Here is a 21,763-nt window from a genome sequence, read left to right as displayed (position 1 = left end):
CTATGGATCAGCAGCATAGGCATCACCTGGGACCTTCTTAGAAATGCGAATTCTAGGGCCCCATCCCAGACCTACTGAGTCAGAAGCTCTGGGGGGTGGGCCCAGCGAGCTGTGTTTCAACAAGCCATCCAGGTGGTTCTGATGCACACTCAAGTATAAGAACCACTGGGTTAAGGAACAGGCTTTGGTGGGGATACATATAAACCAGCAATTAGTAGAAGAGCAGGCACAGGTCCCCACGGAGAGACACACTGAGGCAGGGCATTCTGTTGGACATCTTGTAGGTGTATGTTCCCATCTCCCTCTCTTTTTCTCTCCCTTGTAATAGGGCAAGTATGAGAATAACTGTGAATGGGGGCAATCAGACTATCAGGGTGCTAGGCAGTGTGAATTTAGGTACTGACTATTTACAGGGGTTGTCAGGAAAAGCCCATTGCCCAGCACTTGGGGACCTTTGGGACCCTTGGGAGGTCATAACTCCACCAGCCACGGAAAGGACGCTAGTAGACCTGGGGGAATCTGGGTCCAAGAACAGCCCCCACTGGGTCCAGGCATCCCACGGTAAGCTTCTGGGATCACTGTTGGACAATTATCTCTTTTGCACCAAACCACATTTCTAGTAAAAGTCCTAAAGTTTGGGGGTTGAGTCTGGACCAACTTGAGCCATGTGCCTGTCCTTGAGCCAGTTTGGAGAGTTGATCAATGAGGAACTTATTGAAGCTGATTGATGAGTCCTAATCACATAAGCATCCCTGCCTGCCTCCATCACTTCAAGCTGATTTCCTAGCCTTGTCCCCTGGGGTAGTTCTAAGTGGGTCTCAGGGATCAGAATCTGGATTCCTGAGGTTTCCTGAAATCTCAGGTCCCCAAAGCAGAGCTGACTCCTGCCAGCTACCTCCTGTAGTTCTCACCGGCATAAACAGGCCCCCCCAAACCCCTCCTGGGTTTTAGTCCATGCTACCTCAAGCCCCCCAAGCTCCTCATTACTTGTCCCCAGCAGGACTTGAAAAGGGATCCCAACACCTCTAGCCTAGCAGGGCCCTCCCACCACAGCCTGCCACAGGGGTGGGCAGAGGGGCTTGGTAGGCAGGAAAGAGCTCTGACCGGGAGGCAGGCAGGACACCTGGATCTGCAAATGACTTTGGACGTCACTTAAGTTCTCTGGGCCTCCATTTCTCCATATGTAAATGCTGGATTTGGCTCTACAGATGCTCTAAGGTCCTTCCAAGTTCTAAGATCCTATAATTTTCTCAAGTGTTGTCTAATTTTCTAAGCATTCTAAATTTCCTGCCCTCAAAACAGCTCCATCTCACCCACTGGTGCCTGACACAGCCCTTAAAACTTGACATAAAACTCTTCATACATGATGTCATTGACCTTCAAAATAACCATCTGAGGTAGGTATTTCTGTCCCTGCCCCAAGCCATATGGTGAGTTAGCAGACCCAGGTCTCCTGTCAAAGCCCAGTCCACTGCTCCACAAACCACCCCCAGGCCTTAACTTCCCTTCTCCCTTTCCTGGAAAAAAAAATCCAGCCAGGGCAGGCCAGATACTATAGGACCCTTGGCGAATTCCTTCTTTCCCCATGAAGCTTTGGTGGGGGAGCCCAGACATCAGGGGTACGGAGTTAGGAGAGTAGGAGACACATCATCTTTCATTATAGGTACCTGGTCAGTGTCACACATGTGACAGATTAGCAGACCTAAGATCAGAGGTAAGGCTGAGACCAGATGTGAAAGGAGAGGGTATTTTTTTTTAAAAAGACAGAAAAGGTTCTGCAGGACATCTCCAAAGAGAAAAGAAAAAGGGATAACAGAAACCAGAACCCCTCGGGGACCAGAGGTGGGGGATTGCATGGGATCTCACAGGAAGAAACATCTTGAAAGGTATTTCCTGTCATGTCAAGTATTTTCACCATAAGCTTCTTTGCTGCAAGCAGTTTTGCTACAAGCACTTACTGTGTCTGGGAGACAGACTTGAGGGAAGGGAGTGTGCTTCTGCACAGGCAGGGTCCCCCTTGGAGGGAGCAGCATGGCTGCCTGGCTCGTGTAACATAAGGCATTTAACCTCTCTGGCTCAAATGAACAGCAGCCTCCCCTTGTTTTCTACTGAGAAGTCACTGTGCTCAAGACCACGATGGCAGAGGAGCTGGGGTCGGCACTGTGGGCAGCACCGTCTGGTGGCAGCCTTGCATTTAGGGGACCTGGGTTACACTTCCAGATTTATTGTTCCAAGTTAAAACTAGGCTCCTTTCCTCCCAAACCTGGGCCTGTGGGTGTGGAAAGGGCTTGAATTTTGGTCTGAGAGAGTCCTACCTAGTACCAGAGCCAGCTCACTCTATTTCTTGAACTGTAAAACAGGAATTCAAGTCTCTACAAGGTTATCATGAGGAATAAATAAGAGCTTACTTAGCACAAAGGCACACAATTAGGTGTAAAAGAAATGGCGGTAGGCAGTAGTAGATCTCGGACTGTTTTGACCATTGGTGTCGAGATCAGTTGAAAGGTAGGTCCCATGTCATTAGTTGCTAATAGTTGAAGTACCAAAGTTTGTAAATTACTTACAGTGGAGTCATATCATATATGCATGTAACTTCAACTATATGCATGCAGGAAAAAAAAAGGTGAGAATTAATAATCTAAGGGAAGACAGCCTGATAAGCATCTAAGCCTGAGTGAGCATGGGGAGGGTCTTGTTGATCCTCCAGTTTTCAGCCCTTCACGCCTCTGTCACACCACGGGCCACTAAATGTAACTCAAGAGTTCTGCTTGACACCATGTCTTTAGAACTTAATGTAAGCCCTGACTCAGTGCACTTTAAAAAATAATTAGATCAAACAAGGGCTTCTTTGTAGCACTCAGATGCATTTGCACTCAAATAGTACAAGAGGTGGAATTACAATGGCAGATATAGCCAAGGGTGTGCCAAGCATGATGCCATGGACTTACGGATAGGAAAGCTGATCTGTGAGGAAGGGTCAGCCTCAACCTCCATCTCCTCACGTTCCCTTGTTTCTTCAGCTCAACTCAACTCTGAAGAAGGAAGAAATACTAAAGAGAGCCCCAGCCCCAACACACTACCTCTGTCAAACCATCATGCCTTGGGCCGGCCCCGTGGCTTAGCGGTTAAGTGCGCGCGCTCCGCTGCTGGCGGCCCGGGTTCGGATCCCAGGCGTGCACAGACGCACCACTTCTCCGGCCATGCTGAGGCTGCGTCCCACATACAGCAACTAGCAGGGTGTGCAACTATGACATGCAACTATCTACTGGGGCTTTGGGGGGAAAAAAAGGAGGAGGATTGGCAATAGATGTTAGCTCAGAGCCGGTCTTCCTCAGCAAACAAAAGAGGAGGATTAGCATGGATGTTAGCTCAGGGCTGATCTTCATCACAAAAAAAAAAAAAAATCATGCCTTAAGTGGAACAATCTTCAGTTAAACACTCCCACCATTTGTCTCACATGAAAGCATGGCCCTGGACTCAGACCAACCTGAGCTGGAGTCCAGGCATCACCACTTACTGTATGATCTTGGGTCAGGCCACTTGACCTCTCGCAACCTCTCTGCTCACTAATAACATGGGAGTAATACCATCACCTCATAGCCAGAGGCTAAGAATACAAAAAGCAACAAGCCACAAGTATGGACTGTTCAGTCAAGTAGGAACATTTCAGGAGTCTGTGCAGCTCAAGAATTAAAAGTAAGGTCTCATCCTGGTGTTCAAAGCCTCTTTCCTGTCCTCCAGAACACCTTTCTAGCCCTCTATCTCATAGCTCCTCCTATATAAGAGCCAAACCCCCTGCCCCCTAACTCACTCTTGCTTAAGCTGTTCTGCTGCTTGGAATGCCCTTGCCTTCAATTCCTATCAAAAATCTCCAGTTCTTTCAAAATCATTTCAAGTACCACCTCTTCCTTGCTGCCTTTTTCCTACTGCTGCCAGGCACTGGATTCTGAATCTAGGGAAAGGGAAGTGCCAACAGATGGGAAATCTGTTCATGTGCCTGCCGTCTCCCTCTAGCTTGAGATTCCCAGCAGGCTGGGGTTAGGTCTCAAACATCCCAGCATCCCCATCAGGCCTTCCATTCAGTGGATGACCCTTGGAAGAGTCTCTGGTGACCTTCCCAGGTGGGTTGTTTCTCTTTGATTTCCAAGACCAGAACAGGGGTTCAGCACATGACCAGTTAGGCAAGTAGGAGGAGGCCAATTTGCCACCCACTTTCCTATCGTTTGAATCACGGTGAGGCCTCTTATGAACTGTGTGACTTTAGGAAAGATACTTAACCTCTAAGAGTCTCCATTCTCATCTATAAAATTAGACTAATAATATTACTAAGCTTCTTTTGAGAAGAAAATCAACTACAAAGCACCTAGCACCCAGTAGGTGCTCAATAAATAACAGTGCCCCAAGGAGCACTGGATCAATCTAAAGTGGAAATGGGGAGATAAAGAAAATACGAATTGGAACACAAAAAATAAGGTAGAGGAAATAAATACAAACAGGGATTACAATAAATATAAATGGGTCAAATTCACCTATTAAATGACAGTCTTAGGTTGGGTTAAAAAACAGGCTGTTTACAAGACATAAATGAGGAGATAAGACTTCTCCCTTCACTTTACCCATCTTTTCAAGCCCAAGGATTTGCCTGCAGCCTTTATCACTCCACACTGCAGACAACTGCTTGTCTTCATCAGCACATGACTATTACCCCTTGCTCATGCCATGTGTTGTTGGTAGTGGATTATCTATATAATAAAGGCTCAAAATTCTTTTAGGCACCAAAATCTTTATTTACCCACTTTCCTGCTCTCTTTTAACATTATAAACATCATACATAAACATTATAGAACAAATTACTCTCTTTTTGATCCAGGGTTGTGATGGGAACCATCATGTTACAATGTGGTGGCAGATCTATGCCTGCTTTTATGTTTCTCTGGGCCTTCTCAACCTCTGGCTGTCATTTTTCTTATCCTTTCTTGACTATCCCTTAACAGTACATTCTAACCCCTGTAAAATAGGGACTGAAAGTACCAACTCATTGTTCTGAGGTTTAAGAGAATGTCCAGCACTAAGCCAAGCTCTTAGGAACATTCAAACTCCAACAGTTCCTCCCTGCCCTTTGATATAGGTCCTTCTCATCTGTCATGGGCTGAGGAACCAGTGAACCTGTAAGCCAAGAACATGAGTATAAAGTCCATAAGCCAGGTGAGGGCCCAGATGGTAAAATGGATGGGCTGCTGACTTCCAGCCTAAAAAAGGACTGACTGAGTGAGCAGTTCCAAAACCCCTGAGCTCATGGTTCCCTGCGGTTATCTCCCGTGTACCTCCATCGTGACCAGGGCTTGAAGAAGGGCTTCTCAATTCCCCCTGCCAAACTTAGAAGAGTATGAGGGGTGCAGCGGAGGCCAAAGACTGAGTGACCACCCCCAGGGAGTTGATGGGGGACATTAACAAAGCAAGCTCAAAGTTGGTGCCATTGTTCTTGGGGAGGAGACGTGGGATCCGGGCCAGGGCAGCAGCTGGAAGGCTAAGGGCAGCCCTGATTCTCAGTAGCGGTAGTGATCAGGCTTGAAGGGGCCATCACGGGACACGCCCAGGTACTGGGCTTGCTTCTCAGTCAGCTTGGTCAGCTTCACGTTCAACTTGCCCAGGTGGGCTTCAGCCACTGCTTCATCCAGCTGGGGAGAAACACAGGAAGACCTGCAATCAGTGCCATGCTCTGGGACCCCTTACCTGCATCTAGCTGCCAACAGAGGTCAGAACTGTTCTGTTGTGGTATCTGCCATGTGTGTTACGCATACCATCTCATTCTGTCCTCACAGCCAACCTCAGTGGACGTGTTGTTTTTGGCTGCCCAGTTCCCTTTGCTCAAGAGGGAACCATGCTACATCCTCCCCTCCAAGTAGCCCCAGTAGGACCACCAATTACATATCCTTCCTCACCATCCACCAACCCAAGCAGCTAACCAACAAGCTTCCCTGGAATTTATCCATGGACAGGACATATTTTCCATGACAAGTAGAGACAGGCTCTCCAATTCCACTGGGATTCCTAAACAGGGCGGGTGTCAGTCTCAGCTCACCAGTAGCAAGTCTATTTGACAAATGAAGTGAATGTAGAGAAAAAATGAGCCAAGAGACAAAGAAAGACAGCTCTGACATTGAATCCCTGGATCCAGTGTCCTCCATTAAATAGCCAATAGAGCTCCTTTTTAGATTAAACTGGTTGTGGTTGTTTTTAAATATGTCCTTAAATTCTTTGTCTATAAATTCATAGTACTCCTTCCCTCAAGAGATGGAGCCTAATTCCTCACTCCTTGAGTTACTCACTTCTAATGAACAGAATAAAGCAGAAGTGATGGTGCATGACTTGGAGACTAGGTCCTAAAAGGCATGCAGCTTCCTCCTTGGCTCTCCCCCTGGAGAAGAAGGCCAGCTGCCATCTCATGAGGACACTTAAGCAGCCCTATGCAGACACCCATGTGGCAAGGAACTGAGACCTCCTGCCAACAGTGATGTCAAGTGGATCTTCCAGCTCCAGTGAAGCCTCAGCTGACTGCAGCCCTGGCTGACTTTTTGACTGTAACCTCATGAAGGCCTCGAGTCAGGACCTAACCAAGCTAAGCTGCTCTCAAATTCCTGACCCACAAAAACTAAAATAACAGATGTTTATTGTTTTAAGGGAATAAGTCTGGGGGTTAAATTGTTATACAGCAAGATAACTAATACACTGGTTTGAACAGGGTTTCTATCTACCACTTGCCACCAAAAGGATCCAGATTAATAAAAAATTGCCATCTCCTTTTACAAATGAGGAAATCAAGGTTCAGAAAGGTGGAATGACTTGCTCAAGGTTAGTTAATGACCACAGGTAGTTAATGACAGAGCTGGGATTTGAACCAGGTCCATCTGGCTCCAAAGTCCCAAAATTGTCTCAAGATCCCAACTTATGGCCTCCAAGGCAGCTTTGAAGAGCCAGAACAGAAACCAAGGAGGACAGAGGCTGGGGTTAGACAAGGCCAATTTCTAAGTCTCAGCAGTGCTGAAACGCATAAAAGGGGTCTGAAAAGAAGGGCAAGTGGTTGCACTTAGAGAAGGGGCTCTCACTTCCCAGCTTCTAGCTCTGGGCGGTGCCTCTTTCTACTCTTAGGGCCCCATGTCCCAGCCCATGATGGCATGATAGCCTTGACTACAGCCCAGCCCAGAGAGCTTTACATTCCCAAGTGGTTTCATATCTACCGTCTCACCAGAGCCTCACAAACAACCCTAAGGAGGAGGGCAGGATTTATTCTTCTATTTAACAGATAAAGAAACTGGGGAGAGGCAGGCAAAGGCAGGAGCAGAACCCAAGTCCACATCAGTTCTGGAGGCAGAATGAAAGTCTCCAAATCCCAGAGTACACTGAATCCTCCCTTCGCTTGACTGGGCCTAGCCCAGAACACCCTTCCTTCTCCCGGCACCCTGCATCCAGAAGGCAGTGTGTCATAACGGTTAACAACTTGCACAGACAGAGCTGGGTTCTACTCTGGCCTAATACTTGACAGCTGTGGGGGCAGGTCAATCTCTGAACCTTAGTTTCCTCATTTGTAGTATGGATCTCTCACTGTTACAAAGATCAGTGCTATTCAGAGTGGTTGGTGCAAGTAGGTACCTTAATAAATGGTGGCTGGTCTGTCATTGTAGTTTATCAAGGTACCTAATCCCTCACTCACACGTTGCACGTGAGGCATGAAGCCTGTCCCCAATCCATGTCTTGGCAGTGATGGAGGAAGGAAGTCAGATTGGGGCCAGGTGCTGGGGTAGGAGATGAGATGTTTGCCTTTTCACTTCCAACTCTGGCATCATTTCAAAGGCCTGCTCAATTTTCACCATATTCACAGCCATATTTCCTCCAGTTGGGATCAGATGGAGCTCAAGTGAGACTTTTTTAACCCCACAACAAACCTGGGACCCGGCAGGCTGTACAGAACCTCCAGATAGTCCTGGAGGCCCTTATGAGTAAAATATCTAGTCTGCAAGAGAGTACCTAAGGAAGACTAGCGGGAAAGGAGTTGGCTGGCTCTGGGGACAGACACCCCAGGCCTTGAGTGGACACCCAGCCCTCTTCTTACTTTTTATGAGTTGCCAGAACCAGCTTTTCAAGGGGTGGGAGGGGTAGTATGGAGACTCCATCACAGCCTCTCCAGTAGCCAAAGGCTGGAGGAGTAAAACCTACTCCTTATATTTAGCTGATAAGGAAACAGGCCCAGATAGGCTAAGGAGCAAAGCCAAGTTCACCCATGACACTGGCAAACAGAGCCAGGACTAAAACAGAGCAATTCTGACCCCTGCGGGGGAGCATGTTGCATGGGGTGTTAGGATGAGCACTGGATTTGACGTCAGAGAACCTCATTGTCATGGTAACCCTGACCACACACCCATAACATGTCAGGGGCCATGCTCAGTGTGTTAGTGGCATCATCTCATTCCAAGGCCACAGTCCTGCAGCCTATAGGCTGCACTCGGCTTACGGACATGTCCAAGTTGACCCACCTGGTTATTTTTAAAAACTGCAATGAGTTGCCTACATATAAAAATTGAATATTTCATACAAAGATCTTGATATCTGGCTTTTCCTGAAATGTCCAGAGCCCTAATCCAATGGGCCCAGATTCTAGGTTGATGACAGGCAGCCAACCCCTTCAGCTGAGGCATGTGTTCTTCCGACAGCCCACTTCACTCATTTACCTGCCCAATCCCTGTGGGCATGTGCATTTGTGACCCCCGATCTAAGGAAATCCTCACAATCCTTAAAGGAGGTACTATCACCCTCATTTTACAGGTAAGGAAATAGAGGCATAGAGAAGTTAAGTAACTTGCCCCAATCATACAGCTTCTAGGTGGTAAGGCCGAGATTTAAACCTGGGTGTATTTCACACCAAAGCCCATGCTCTTCTCACCACCCAGTCCTGCCACTCCAAGGTGTCATTCCCTGCATTGGGCCTCAGTTTCCTCTTCTGTTAAATGGAGAGAATGATTTGTGCCCTGTAGAGGATGCTGTGAGGACCTCTAAGAGGGTAGAGAGGTGAGCACTTTATGAATTCTGGCAAGCCCTGTGTGGAGAGCCCAGCGTTGGACACACGACCCTTGGCCTGTGGTGGAGGTGGGAACCCACCTTCTTGGGCAGGAAGTAGACCCCAATAGAGTACTTGTCTGGGTGGGTCCACAGCTCGATCTGCGCCAGCACCTGGTTGGTGAAGGAGTTGCTCATCACAAAGCTGGGGTGGCCCATGGCGCAGCCCAGGTTGACCAGCCGGCCCTCAGCCAGCAAGATGATGCGGCGCCCATTCTTCAGCCAGTAGCGATCCACCTGCAAGTGGGCAGAGCAGTGGTGAGGGCTGGCAGGGCACTGCTCCCAGTGTCCACCCTGCCTCATCCAACCCTGTTGTCCAGCAGGCCTCCCTACCTCCAACAGTGTCCAGGAAGGGCCTGGCACACACAATTAGTAATAAGAGCCAATATTATTAAGCAACTCTAAATTGCAGACCTCATAGGTCTCCTGGGAGAATATAATGAGCTGACACATGTAAAGCACTTGACAGATGGCTTAGCACATACAAAGTACTTGGTAAATATTAGTTAATGTTGTTATTAGTATTGGCATCTGCCCTGGGCTAAGAGCATACACATAACTATATACATATACACACACATACCTATAAATAAAAGTGTATATTCATACATACACAAATATATAATTATCACATTTAATCCTAATAACAACCCTATGATTTAAGTACTACTATCCCCATTTCACAGATAAAGAAACTGAAGTTTAAAGAGTTAAGTCATTTGTCCAGAGCCACATACTACGAAGTGGCTGCAGTTCGGCCCCGGACAGTGTGAGCACAGATCCCATGTTCTCACTCCCCATGCTTAGGAAAAGCTGAACGCAGCAGCCCTCAATAATAGCTGCACATCAGAATCATCTTGGGAGCTTTAAAAAATGGGGGTGCCTTGGCCTCACTCTGAGATTCCGATTAAAGTGGCCCTGAATCCAGGCCCTCTTCCTCCCCATCCCACTGCCCAGGTTGCCAGAGCCTCCCCATCTGCCATCCTTGGTGGCCAGCCCACAAGCACGCCCCCCGTCAGCCCTCCATCCCCCCACCCTGCTGGCAGGGCTGGGGATTCTCACCTGAGGCTTGATGTTCACCTTCTGCACAGCGTTCTCATTCAGCCACTTGACATCAATCTCCACGTCAAAGTGTCCAATGTTACACACAATGGCATCATCCTTCATCTGCTCAAAGTGCCTGTGGGGAGCCCAAGCCCGTGGGAGACTGTCAAGGACAAAGAGCAGCCCCAAGCCGGCCCCCTGCCTCGCTGCCCAGGATCCGCCCACCTGGTACCTACCGGCCGAGGATGATGTCAATACAGCCCGTGGAGGTGACAAAGATGTTGCCTTCCTGACAGGCCTCATCCATGGTGGTCACCTCATAGCCTGTGCAGAGACAGTGGCCATGGGTCATCCAGGGTGGCCTGGCCCCTCCTCTGGCCCCAGTGGCTGACAGCCAACCCTCGCCCTATCGTACCCTCCATGGCAGCCTGCAGTGCGTTGATGGGGTCGATCTCCGTGATGATGACGCGGGCCCCAAAACCCCTCAGGGCCTGGGCACAGCCCTTGCCCACGTCGCCATAGCCCGCTACCACCGCCACCTTGCCCGCAATCATCACGTCTGTGGCCCGCTTGATGCCATCTATGAGGGACTCTCGGCAGCCATAGAGGTTGTCAAACTTGCTCTGAAAGGAGAGGGGGCAAGGGGGTGATGTGGGCAGGCAACGCCCTGGGGCCTAAGACCCACTCTTACCATCTTGGCCTGGTGGGCCTTGGGCTGATCACCTCCTGTGACTTCTCCCCACCAGCTAATGCCCTCATGTGCCCCTTACCCTGATCAGCCCCAACACCTTTCTCCTAGCCTTGCTCTGTTGGTCCAGAAAGCTTCCTGAGGATCAATTACTAGGAGAGATTGCTCAGTCAAAGAATCTGCTCCACTTTAACGCTCTTGATGCCCAGCTCTGAGGCTCACTGCGCAGTTCTCTCCCTCTTCTATGCACTCCTTACGCTCAGTCTACAACCCCTCCCTCCCACCAAATAAGGGCTTCATGTGCCTAGCCTTAGCCTTCCCAGGGTCCCCTCTCCAGGGGCCTACTCCTGAGCTGCACTGGGAGCCAAGGGCTGGAGCTGTCACTATCCCACAGGCTCACCTTGGTGACGGAGTCGTTGACGTTAATGGCAGGCACCTTCAGGATCCCGTTGGCCATCATCTTGTATAGGTTGTGGACCCCCGTCGTGGTCTCCTCAGAGATGCCTCGGATGCCTTAACAAGAGGGGAGGGGATGAGCCTCAGGCCAGGAAGGGGCTGCCCGAAGGATGGGGGCCTCTGGGATGAGGCCCCAAGAGGCTACACCTGAACTCAGCCAAACTCCTCATCTTTGCCCCCTAAAGCCACTCCTCTTTCTGGGTTCCCATCTCTGTGACTGTGACTGATACCACAGTCCACCCAATCACCCAGGCCAGCATGAGGGAGGAGTCACCACCACCACCAGTCCTAGTCATTCTACCTCCCAACCACTCCTGACTCTCCATTCCCACTGCACTGCCCTGGTCCCTGCCACCATCAGCTCTTGCCTGATCTCCCAGCCACAACCCATCCTCCACACAGCACACATTTTTAACACGTATATTTGAAACAAATCTTTTCAAAACCCTTCAATTACTTCCCTTTGCTCTCAAGATCAAGCCAGACTCTTTTCTCTTGGCCTATTAAGCCCTCACACATCTGGTCTTCATTAAAGCTCTAGCAACAACCTCGCTTCCTTTCTGTTTCCTCAATAGTCAGCCCTTTCCTGCCTCAGGACTGTGTACCCACTGCCTCCCTTCCCCGCACTTTCTTCTCTGCCCTGCTTTTAACAAAGCTGACTCCTTTCCCAGAGGTTTCCAGCCCTGGTCTTATGCTTGCCCTTGGACCGTCATCTCAGCCAGGCCTCCCCCAGCCGCCCTACCCCCACCATCAGAAGTCAGGAAGCCACGCCCCAGCACGCCTACAGGAGCCTGCTGTCCTCCCATCTTCCATAGAATCTGCTGCTCGAGGCACTGGGAGTCCTGCCAGACCTGCTGCTTTTACATGGGCAAGCAGGTACTCCCCATCTGTTTCTAAACTGCCAGCACTCAGCCCACCACCTGCCCTACTCACCCGACAGGAGCTGCGGGTACTTGGTGTGGACAAGGTTGGTGAGGTCACCGCCATCGTCCAGAATCATGTTGAGGGGGCCATCCTTGAAGTACAGCGTCTGCTCAATGCACCACACGTACTCCTCATCGGTTTCACCCTTCCAGGCATACACTGGAGGGTGAGTGGCACATCAAGAACTGCCTTCCCCACTGCCACCTGCTCCAGGGAACTACCTGGAGCAGAGCCAATACTATCTCCTTCCTAATTCCCATCCCCAGCCACCTCCAGCCCCTCTGAGGACTCAGCAGTGTGAAGAACACAACTGGGAGCCAGAGAGATCTGAGTTCAAATCCTGCCTCTGTACTCGCCAGCTGTATGACTTTGGGCAAATCACTTCACCTCTCTGAGCCTCAGTTTCCTCATCTGTAAATGGGGCTCACCATAGTATGGATTAAGTCAGACGGAGGCCAAGTACAGTCCCCCAGATTTAAGTATCTGGATATAATTATTTCCTTTCCCACTCCTTTCTGCTTGGGCCCCAAGGACTGGGGCATCAACCCACAGTGCCTATAGTGGGGAGTGGGGTGCTGCAGAGGCAGGGCACCACTCAGGTGGACCCACAAGGCAAGATCCACAGTTCATTCTTCACTGAAAATACTTGAGAGCACAGCAGTCTCTGTGGTGGTTGGCCTCAGGCAAAGTCTGGCCAAAAATTACTAACGGCAGCTACTACGCATGGAGAACTTTCTCTGTGCCAGACATTACTCTCACTGCTTCATGCCCCATCTCATTTTTCCTCACAGAAACCCTGTGAGGCAGGCATTACCATCATCATCATTTACAGATGCCCAGAGAAGAGCTAAGACGTGCCCAGGTCACTCAGCATGGCATTTCAGAGCAGGCCTCAGAACCCAGGGCTCCTGACTAACAGCCCAGGCTCTTCTCATCATATGGTATGACTGGGACACAGGTATAGGGCTCCTATGAACCTCCTGTGAGCAAAGGACACCAGCCAAGCAGGGGCAGCTGCCCCGGCCCCTAACTGGAGCAGACAATGGTCTTGATAAAAAAGCCGTTCCCAGAAAAGGGCGATGAAGCCCAACCAAGGCTGAGGAGTGGGAGACATGCCTATCTAGCCCTGGTCAGTCTCTAGAGGGGTCCTTCGGACCCTTTCCCCTCCACCTGAGGTTGGCTAGAAGGACTCAGGAATGTCCTATTTAATCACCATCGGAGCTAACCACTCCCCTCCCCAGGCCCAGGCAGACATGTGGATATTCTCTAGCAGCTTACAAAAGTCCCTCTTTAGCCCTGGTCCCCCCACAGTCTCCTAGACCATCAGACCCAAGGCACAGATCTCTGGGGATCTTTTTCTGCCCAGTGTCCCTCCCCAACTCTTAGAAACAGACCCACATCCTTCTTTAAGGAACCTAAGTTCTTTTCTTTAAAGAACTATCCCTCCTCTCCATCATGTGGTTCCAAATCATAAGATCCCACCCTTTCGTGGTCACATGACCTGAGCTGGGCCAATAAGGACCTCCCACAGGATTTGAGATGACCAGTAGGACAAAACAGCTCTTTCCTATGGGTCACTAGGTTAGGATTCTGTGGCCATGACTCCTCTCCCCTGTGGTAGGGAAGCCTGTTGCTGTAGGAGTCCGTGAAGCAAACAAGGAGAAGCAGAGGCCCTTCATGTGGTCCCACATCCTCAAGCAGCAAGCAGGACCCACCTGGAATGCCAGCCTTGGCAATGGCAGCCGCTGCATGGTCCTGGGTAGAGAAGATGTTGCAGCTGGACCACTGCACCTGGAAGAGCCAGCAAGACAGAACCGTGGTCGCAGATGGCTCAGCAGCACCAAGGCCCACGGACAGGGATAAGGAAAAGCCCTGGAGCTAAGGGTGAGAGGCTGGGGACCTAGGCCCAGCCCGCTCTGCGACCACAGGCTGGGGACCCTGGTGAGCTGATGGGAGCCAGAGCAGTGACAAGACCTGACTTCCGTTTTAAAACATCACTCTGGTGCTCTGTGGAGGGGAAAGGGCTCCACAAGGAAGCAAGAGGACAAGTGAAGAAGCTGTTGTAAGTACACACAAGAAATGCAACAGTAGCAGTGGAGGTGATGACGGGTATATTTTGAAGGCTGAGCCGACAGGATTTGCTGCAGAATTAGCTGTTGGAGTTTGAGAGTCAGGGATGACTCCAGGTTCTTGTACTGAAACAACCTGGAAGGCTAGAGTTTCCTTTTGCTTACCTGGGGAAGACTGCGGGAGGAGGGTTAGGAAATCATGAGTTTGTGTGCACATGGTGAGACCGAGATGTCTATTACATCTCCAAGTGGGGATGACACATCAGCTGCCTGATATACAAGTCTGGAGTTCCTGGGAGAAGTCCAGGCTAGTACATGTATTTGGGAGGCATCATCATATAGACAGTGTTTAAAGCCATAAAATGATACCACCCAGAGTGTGGACGTTGAAAAGAAAGAAGGGGTCCAAGGACTAAACCCCAGTGTGTACTTTGTTAGTTTTGGCTGCTCTGCCCAGCCAGCTCCTTAGGAAACCATCTTGCTCTGAGACTCCCAGAGCCAGAAGAAGAGCTCTCAATCACTGGTACACATGACCCTGGCTGAACCAATCAGAGCACACCATCCCTCAGGCAGCCAGGATTGGCCCAAGGCAAGCACATGACCCTGGGAGGGCCAATGAGAGCCAGTCCTTAGTTGACCCAATAGGACTCTGGGGTTGAGCTTTTCCCACCAGGGCTTCACTGTCAGGAGCTGGGACTTAAGGGCAGACAGACGCTGTCTTCCCAATCAGGGAGAAAATGTGCAGAAGTCACCACAAAGGGTGGAGACCCTGTGACAAGGCTGGAGCCCCTGCTGGGCCCGAGGGGGCACCACATTGGACTTCCCTGCCCCACAGAACAGCTTCTGGCCTCACCTCAGCACCCAGGGCGACGAGGGTCTCAATGAGGACGGCTGTCTGCACGGTCATGTGCAGGCAGCCTGCGATGCGGGTGCCCTTCAGTGGCTTGGAGGCCGAGTACATCTCCCGCATGCGCATCAGGCCTGGCATCTCGTTCTCTGCAATGTCCATGGCCTTACGTCCCCAGGAGGCCAGGCCGATGTCAGCTGCAGGGGCAGGATGGATGGGAGTTCTGTGAGGCACCTCATCCCACCAACCAGGAAGCACCACCACTCGTCACTCATCCACTTATGGACTCGAAACACCAGGCCCAGCAATCTGCTCACCGCACCTTCCCACTCATTCAACCAGGATTTATGGAGCTGGGGCAGTCAAAAAAGAAAGACCTGGTCCCTGCCTAACCGCAGCTTACAGCCTTGTGGGAGAACACGTTTCATCAAAGAATCACACAGGTACACGAAAATTACAACACAAGTAAGTGCCTTCTTGAAAAACAGCTATCAGCCTACATATACCTCCCACAACCCTTTCTGCTGCCACCTCCCAACCTCTGGTTCCCTAAAGATTGCAGCTCCTGGCTCTCTATCTTCCAAGTCATCACTCCTGGTACCTTCAATACTCATAAATGATGTTATCTAACACCTTGGACTCAACACAGTTCCTTGATCTCCTTGAAGATATGAAAATCCTTCTTCCCCACTCCTAATGTTTCTTTCCAGTGGAGGCAACACATCTGTGTAACTAACACTCTTGGCCTCTCTCTGCCCCGGGGAGGTAGAGTGACCCGCCTGATTAGTCAACTTGAGAGGAATACACTGGTCACATGCTCAGTTGAGCTCTCCCTTCTTTTGCAAGCCAGCAGCAGCCAGCCTGCCTCCAGGAAGCATGTTCTTCCACAGAGACCTACTCAGGCCCAGCTTACCTGTAACTAGTGGGTAACTGCTCAGTTTGGGGTTCAGTTAGCAGGATCACTGGGCTTGGACACTAATCTACATAATCTGGCCTCGATGTCATTAGGAATGAAAGTTCAATTTTGGCCTCTATCTGCCACCCCAAATGTCTCAAATTTGTCCAAATTCTCAGGCAGGAAAGGATACTATTATGAGCTCTCTCACTATCTCAATACTCTCACCCTCTAATAGTCTCACCCTCCCTCCCCTGCCACACTAGCCCATTCCTAAGGTCAGTCCCTAGGTCAGTGTTCGCAAGCTTCCCTGATACAAGTCATCCGGCAAGCTTGTAAATCTCCCCTGGAAAATCAGATTCAGTAGGTCTAGGATGGGGCCTGGGACTCCTGGTGATTTTTATCTTTAGGGAAAATTAGATCCTGCCGATCATGAAGGCGGGTATGGGCAGGAGGGAAAGGAATGTAGAGAATTTAATACAGTAATAACAAATAAAACCAACGAAGTCAGTCTGCTTCCTACTGTACATCTAAGCAATTTCAGAGATGAAATGTCCTCCCCCGATGGGAGGGACTTCTCCCACTGTGCCTCAACACACACCCTCTCCCCCATCCCCCAGCCCCACCCAGTCCACCTTTTGACAGGCCATCACCTATGACACTCTCCCTTGGAAATCTTGATTTCAAGCAACCGACTCTGGCCATGACCCATCTTTCCAATCCTCTCCCTCTAGAGCCCCAAACTCCAAGGCCCACCTGGATGGTGGCAGCCAGTCAGGTCAGAACCTCTAAGCCATTAAACCTACTGATATCCACTGTCCCTCACCACACCCCCTTCATGTTCTCAACTTCTTCCTCCACAGTTTAAGATCCCACTGTCCCCTCCACCCTCTTGTCCTCTGAAAACTCCTTGGCAAAACTCCCACCCTGGTTAAACCTAACCCTGCACTGCACCCAAGCCACTGAGGCCAGCAGGAGGAAAATCACACCAAGAGGTCTCATTTATTAAGACCACAAATCTCAAGGGACACTTCAGCAATCCTATTACATTTTCTTAGTCAATCTACTCTCCAAACCTCTAATACCTTTCCTCATCAACTGATGACCTCACTTCAGGATTCACTGAGAAGAATTCAGAACTATGCCACTTTTCCTCCATGGACTCTACTAGTTCTCATCTGTAGCTACAGACTGGGCATTCTTTAGTTACAATAGACGAGCTGTCCCTGCTCCCTGGGGCCTGATCCCGTATCCTTTCACCTCCTGAGGACTTCACTACTCCATTGAAACTGCTCTTCTCAAGGTCTCTGAAGACCCACCTGATGCCCACATCTAATGGTCAATCATCTATGTTCATGTTTCTCCCTGAGACACTGATCCCACTAATGTCTCCCTCGTTCTGAGACCTTTTCTTTACTTGGCTACTATGCCTGTCTTTCCGTGGTTTTCCTCCTACCCCTCTGGCTCCTCCTCATATAACTGACTAGTGTTTGGAAGCCCTCAGGGCTCCATCATCTCCCTCTTTAACTCTCACCAGCTGAGCTCATCCCACTTTATGGCTATAAATACCTTCTCCACAGCAATGACTCCCACATATTTATCTTCAGCCCAAACTTCTCCCCTGAATTTGAGACTCATGTAATCCAAGTGCCTACTCAGCACCTCCACTTGGATGCCCAACTGGATATTATGTGTCAAGTTTGAACCCTCGTGACTCCTTGCGCCACCCCACCAAACTTGTTACTTCCCCAATCTTCCCATTTGAGGAAATGAAACCACCATTCGACCAGCTGCTCTGGCCAAAAACTTACAAGATGTCTTGATTCCTCTATTCCCCTTTCACCTCGTCAGCATGCTGTTGGCTCAACATCCCAAATATGTAAGCAATCCAAGCACATCTCCCCACTGTCATCTAAACCACTTCTCACTTGGACTGCTGAAGCAGCCTCCTCACTGGTCTTCCTGCTCCCACATGCTGTTCTCCCACAGAACCCAGAGGAAGGGAGCTTTTTAAAATTTAATTTATATCATCTCCACTCTTCTACTAAAGTAAAAAACATACAAACCAACCAACTTCCAATGGCTTCCCCTTACCCATAAATAAAATCCTAACTCCTCACATGGCCTTTAGGGCCCTACCCCCATGACTGCCCACCCTTCCCCCAATCTCTCCATCCTCTTCTCCCCCTCACTAGCTCAGCCTCATGAACCTCCTTACTGTCTTCAGACAAGCTAAACTCATTCCCACCTCAAAACATGGAACAGGAAAGATCTTCGTATATTGGTGCTGGAGGAACAGAGAGCGCGCCAGGGTGAAGCTAGTAGAGGGAGTGAAATGAGGAGTCAGGATTTTATTCCTAATGAGTTGGGAAGCCTACAGAGTTTAAGGGGAATATCATGACCAGATCTGTTTTTGAAAAGACTCCTTTGGCTGCTGCATGGATCTGTGGAGCCAAAGACCGACGGAGATCTGTGAGGAGGGAGACCAGAACTGGGGTGGTGGCTGTGGAGACAGAGAAGCGGGCAGATCTCCTCACCTATAAATTGGAGACCATAATACGACATTATCTGTATATGCATGTCTGGTCCACCCTCAATCTTGAGTCGCCTTTGTAGCTCCAGTGCCCAGCCCAGAGCCTGGCACAGAGAAAGGGTCAACAAATGTTTACTGACCAGATGTGTTGTTAGGACTGAATGAGAGAAGGTGCATGAAAGGGGCTGGCATAGGACAGGGGTGGCAAAAAAATAAAATAAATTTGAACCTAGCCCAACTCCCAGCATTTCCCAACAAGCAAAGGGCCCAGAGAGGGGTTTGCCCCAGGTTCCATAGCCAGTCAATGGTGGCCAGGCTGGGCTAGAGCCAGAAGCCCTTCTCAAGGCTCCTGGGAGGGGCCCAGCAGTAGTGGACAATGGGTTCTGTCCTATCCTGCTAAGCTCCACCCCCTCCACTACCACCTGTCCCTCTAGCTATAAATAACTCCTTCACTGCCCTCAGGACAGCTATGCCAGCCCCCGAGTTTTCTGTGGGTCTCTCAACTCCAAGAGCATAGGAGGGTCTGGGGCTCCAAACTCTGGGGCTTTTGGTGCCCAGGGAAACTGAGGACTGCAGAGGTTGCAGGAACACCTGCCCCAGGACAAGCCAAGAGGAATGGCAAGACTCTCTCTGAGCCTCAGTTTCTTCATCTGTAAAGTGGGAATAATCATCCCTAACCTTGCTACGAGTCCTGAGGATTAAAGAAGATGCCATATGGCCAAGGTGTGGCACAGTATGCCCTCCTTGATGGGGGCTTCCTTCCTCCCACCTACCCCACCAAGCTCCTCCTCTTCCAAATGCAGCCTTCTTTCCTCCCACACAACTCAGTGCCCTCAACCCTGACCCAATGATCTCTCCACAGTGTGACAAGCCCCCATTCCAGCTCTGCCACTGATGTGACCGTGACTTAACCTTTCTGCACTTCAGTTTCATCATCCACACAATGGGGACAACAGTCTACTCTGGACACTACCTCATAAGCTACCAGTTTGATTATCACACAATCTTTGCAAGTCACTTCCTATTAGGGCCTCAGTTTCTTCCTCTGTATAACGGGATCAAGTCCATCTCTAAAAATTATTCTGTAAACACATGCAAATCACCAGATACACAGCAAGTGCTCCCTAAATGTTGATGCCTTTCTCCAGGTTTAATGGTGTCTTGAAGTTACTTAAAAACTGCCAGCCAGCCTGAACTGGACTTTGCTGAAAGCTCATTAGGGTTGTTCCAAGTGTGTTCACTTGTATACAGTGGTGAAAAGGTGTGCTCAGAAGCCTACCTGGCCAGGCTTCATATCCTGCTCCAACACTGTAAGATCGTGGGCAAGTTACCTTTATTGCTGTGTCTCAGTATACTCTTCTTAAAATAAGCAAGTAACAGTCCCTACCCTAAAGAGCCGAGAGAATAAAATTAATTAATCTATAATAAAGGTAGAAGGTGGTGCCCATGCCACAGTAAACGCCCAATAAGCGTTTAACTATCCATAGGACAGCAGGAAGGATTTTTCTAACCGCTCCAAATTTTCTCCGAGATTCTCAGCACGACGGTCACCGCTGGTCAGGCAGGTGAACCCAGAAGTTGAGCAACGAGCCCAAAGTCCCCGGAAACCTGGACCAGTGCCGGCCCCGCCTCAGGCTCGCGCTCCAGGCCTCTCCTCACACCCTTCGGGGCTCCAGTGCCCTGGCCCTCCCTGGAAGAGGCCCAGAGAGGGGTGGGCCCTTGTCAGGGACCACCCAGCCGGCCAAAGGGGTGGTCCCGGCCCAGGAAGCAGGATCTGAGCCTCCTAGTGCAGGTCCCGGCAGGACCCAGCCGCCCCAGGCCGCGGCCAGGTGCGCACTCCCCGCCTGCCTCCGCCGCGGCCGGAACACGCCACCAGTTCTCGGCTCTGCAGTCCGCCCCGAGGCAACTGGCCTCGCGGGGCACGCCGGGACGTGTAGTCCGCGGCCGCCTTGACGACCCGCTCGCCGCGGCACGAGAACTCCAACCCCCAGGCGGCCTCGCGCGACCAGGATCGCGCCGAGCGGGAGATTCGAGGGGTGCTGAGCGCCCCAGATTGGCCCCGCGGCCGCCGCCCGACAAGCCCCCGGCGGGCGCGGAGCAGACGCCGCCGGCTGCACGTCCTGGAACTCACCGACTTTGTAGGGCAGTTTGTCCGACATGCCGGCGGCGCTTCTGCACGGAGTGATGGACACAGGCGAAGGGGGCCGGGCCTCAAGCCGATGACGCGCAACGGACGACCCGCGTGGCGCAGGGATCTGCGCGTGGCGCCCGCGACTTTAAATACCTTCCTCCGTTGTGCATATTCAGGAGTCCCGGGGAGCTGAGCCGTCCGGGGCGGGGCCAACGCACGGGGGTGGGGCCGGAACGGTCTTCGATTCCTGATGAGAAGTGAGCAGACTTTATCTTGTACCTTCCTCTGACCTTCAGCTCCGGGTCGCGACCGGAGCTCGCCCTAGGCCTGAGAGCGAACCCGCGGCCGTTCTTTCTTTCACTTGTTCAGCCAGTGAATCCGATGTCAAAACCGAGTGGAACTGAAATTCCAACCAGTTCACTTGCCTGAGCCTCAATTTCCTCATCTGCAAAACGGGCCGAGTGATACCTATCACACAGGTTTCTGGGCTGAAGGCACATTTTTAACTTTCCTAGATATTGCCAAATTGCTTTCCAAGGTAGCTTTACTGACCCTCCCACCAGCAGTGTTTGAGAGGGCCTGTTGCTCCACATCCCTGTCACCACTTGTCAGTCTGACACTAATTTTTGTTAAACTGATGGATGTGAAAATGTATCTCCTGGGAGCTGGCCCGGTGGCTTAGCGGTTAAGTGAGCGCGCTCCGCTGCTGGCGGCCTGGAATCGGATCCCGGGATCCCGGGATCCCGGGCGCGCACCGACGTACTGCTTCTCCCGCCCATGCTGAGGCCGCATCCCACATACAGCAACTAGAAGGATGTGCAACTATGACATGCAACTATCTGCTGGGGCTTTGGGGGTAAAAAATAAATAAATAAGATAAAATATGGGCCAGCCCCATGGCTTAGCGGTTGGGTGCGCGCGCTCCGCTGCTGGCGGCCCGGGTTCGGATCCCGGGCGCGCACCGACGCACCGCTTCTCCGGCCATGCTGAGGCCACGTCCCACATACAGCAACTAGAAGGCTGTGCAACTATGACATACAACTATCTACTGGGGCTTTGGGGGAA

At 50.7% G+C, this 21,763-nt stretch overlaps 1 protein-coding gene and 1 pseudogene across 2 annotated transcripts; one reads left to right on the top strand and one right to left on the bottom strand.

The window, feature by feature from the left end:
- Positions 1–4,749: 4,749 nt before the first annotated feature.
- On the bottom strand, positions 4,750–20,845 carry LOC147914241 (adenosylhomocysteinase). 2 transcript variants are annotated; one of them, XM_087445377.1, is made up of 10 exons: positions 20,699–20,845; positions 15,146–15,336; positions 13,939–14,014; positions 12,233–12,382; positions 11,244–11,356; positions 10,571–10,778; positions 10,392–10,479; positions 10,174–10,291; positions 9,154–9,348; positions 4,750–5,678 (listed from the first exon to the last, which is right to left on the bottom strand). In XM_087445377.1, exons 1-10 carry the CDS (start codon positions 20,724–20,726, stop codon positions 5,547–5,549), a joined length of 1,299 nt encoding a protein of 432 aa, XP_087301503.1. In that variant the 5' UTR covers positions 20,727–20,845; the 3' UTR covers positions 4,750–5,546. The 2 variants fall into 2 exon arrangements, with proteins under 2 accessions (XP_087301503.1, XP_087301504.1); XM_087445378.1 differs by lacking the exon at positions 20,699–20,845 and adding an exon at positions 19,847–20,048.
- Positions 15,350–20,650, top strand: LOC147914242 (uncharacterized; annotated as a pseudogene).
- Positions 20,846–21,763: the final 918 nt, after the last annotated feature.

This window comes from Ceratotherium simum, chromosome 21, assembly GCF_057802395.1.
Source record: "Ceratotherium simum simum isolate JZ-2026a chromosome 21, ASM5780239v1, whole genome shotgun sequence".
NCBI classification, from domain to species: Eukaryota; Metazoa; Chordata; class Mammalia; order Perissodactyla; family Rhinocerotidae; genus Ceratotherium; species Ceratotherium simum.
The sequence above is the reverse complement of the archived record's forward strand: the minus strand, read 5'-3'. Positions and strand labels throughout refer to the sequence as shown.

Coding starts and splice junctions, on each gene's coding strand:
- LOC147914241 (XM_087445377.1), bottom strand. CDS start 20,726: ATGTCGGACAAACTGCCCTACAAAGTCG. Junction 11,357..12,232: donor GTACCCGCAGCTCCTGTCGG/GTGAGTAGGGCA, acceptor CCTCTTGTTAAG/GCATCCGAGGCATCTCTGAG. Junction 5,679..9,153: donor TCTACTTCCTGCCCAAGAAG/GTGGGTTCCCAC, acceptor GTTTCTCCCCAG/CTGGATGAAGCAGTGGCTGA.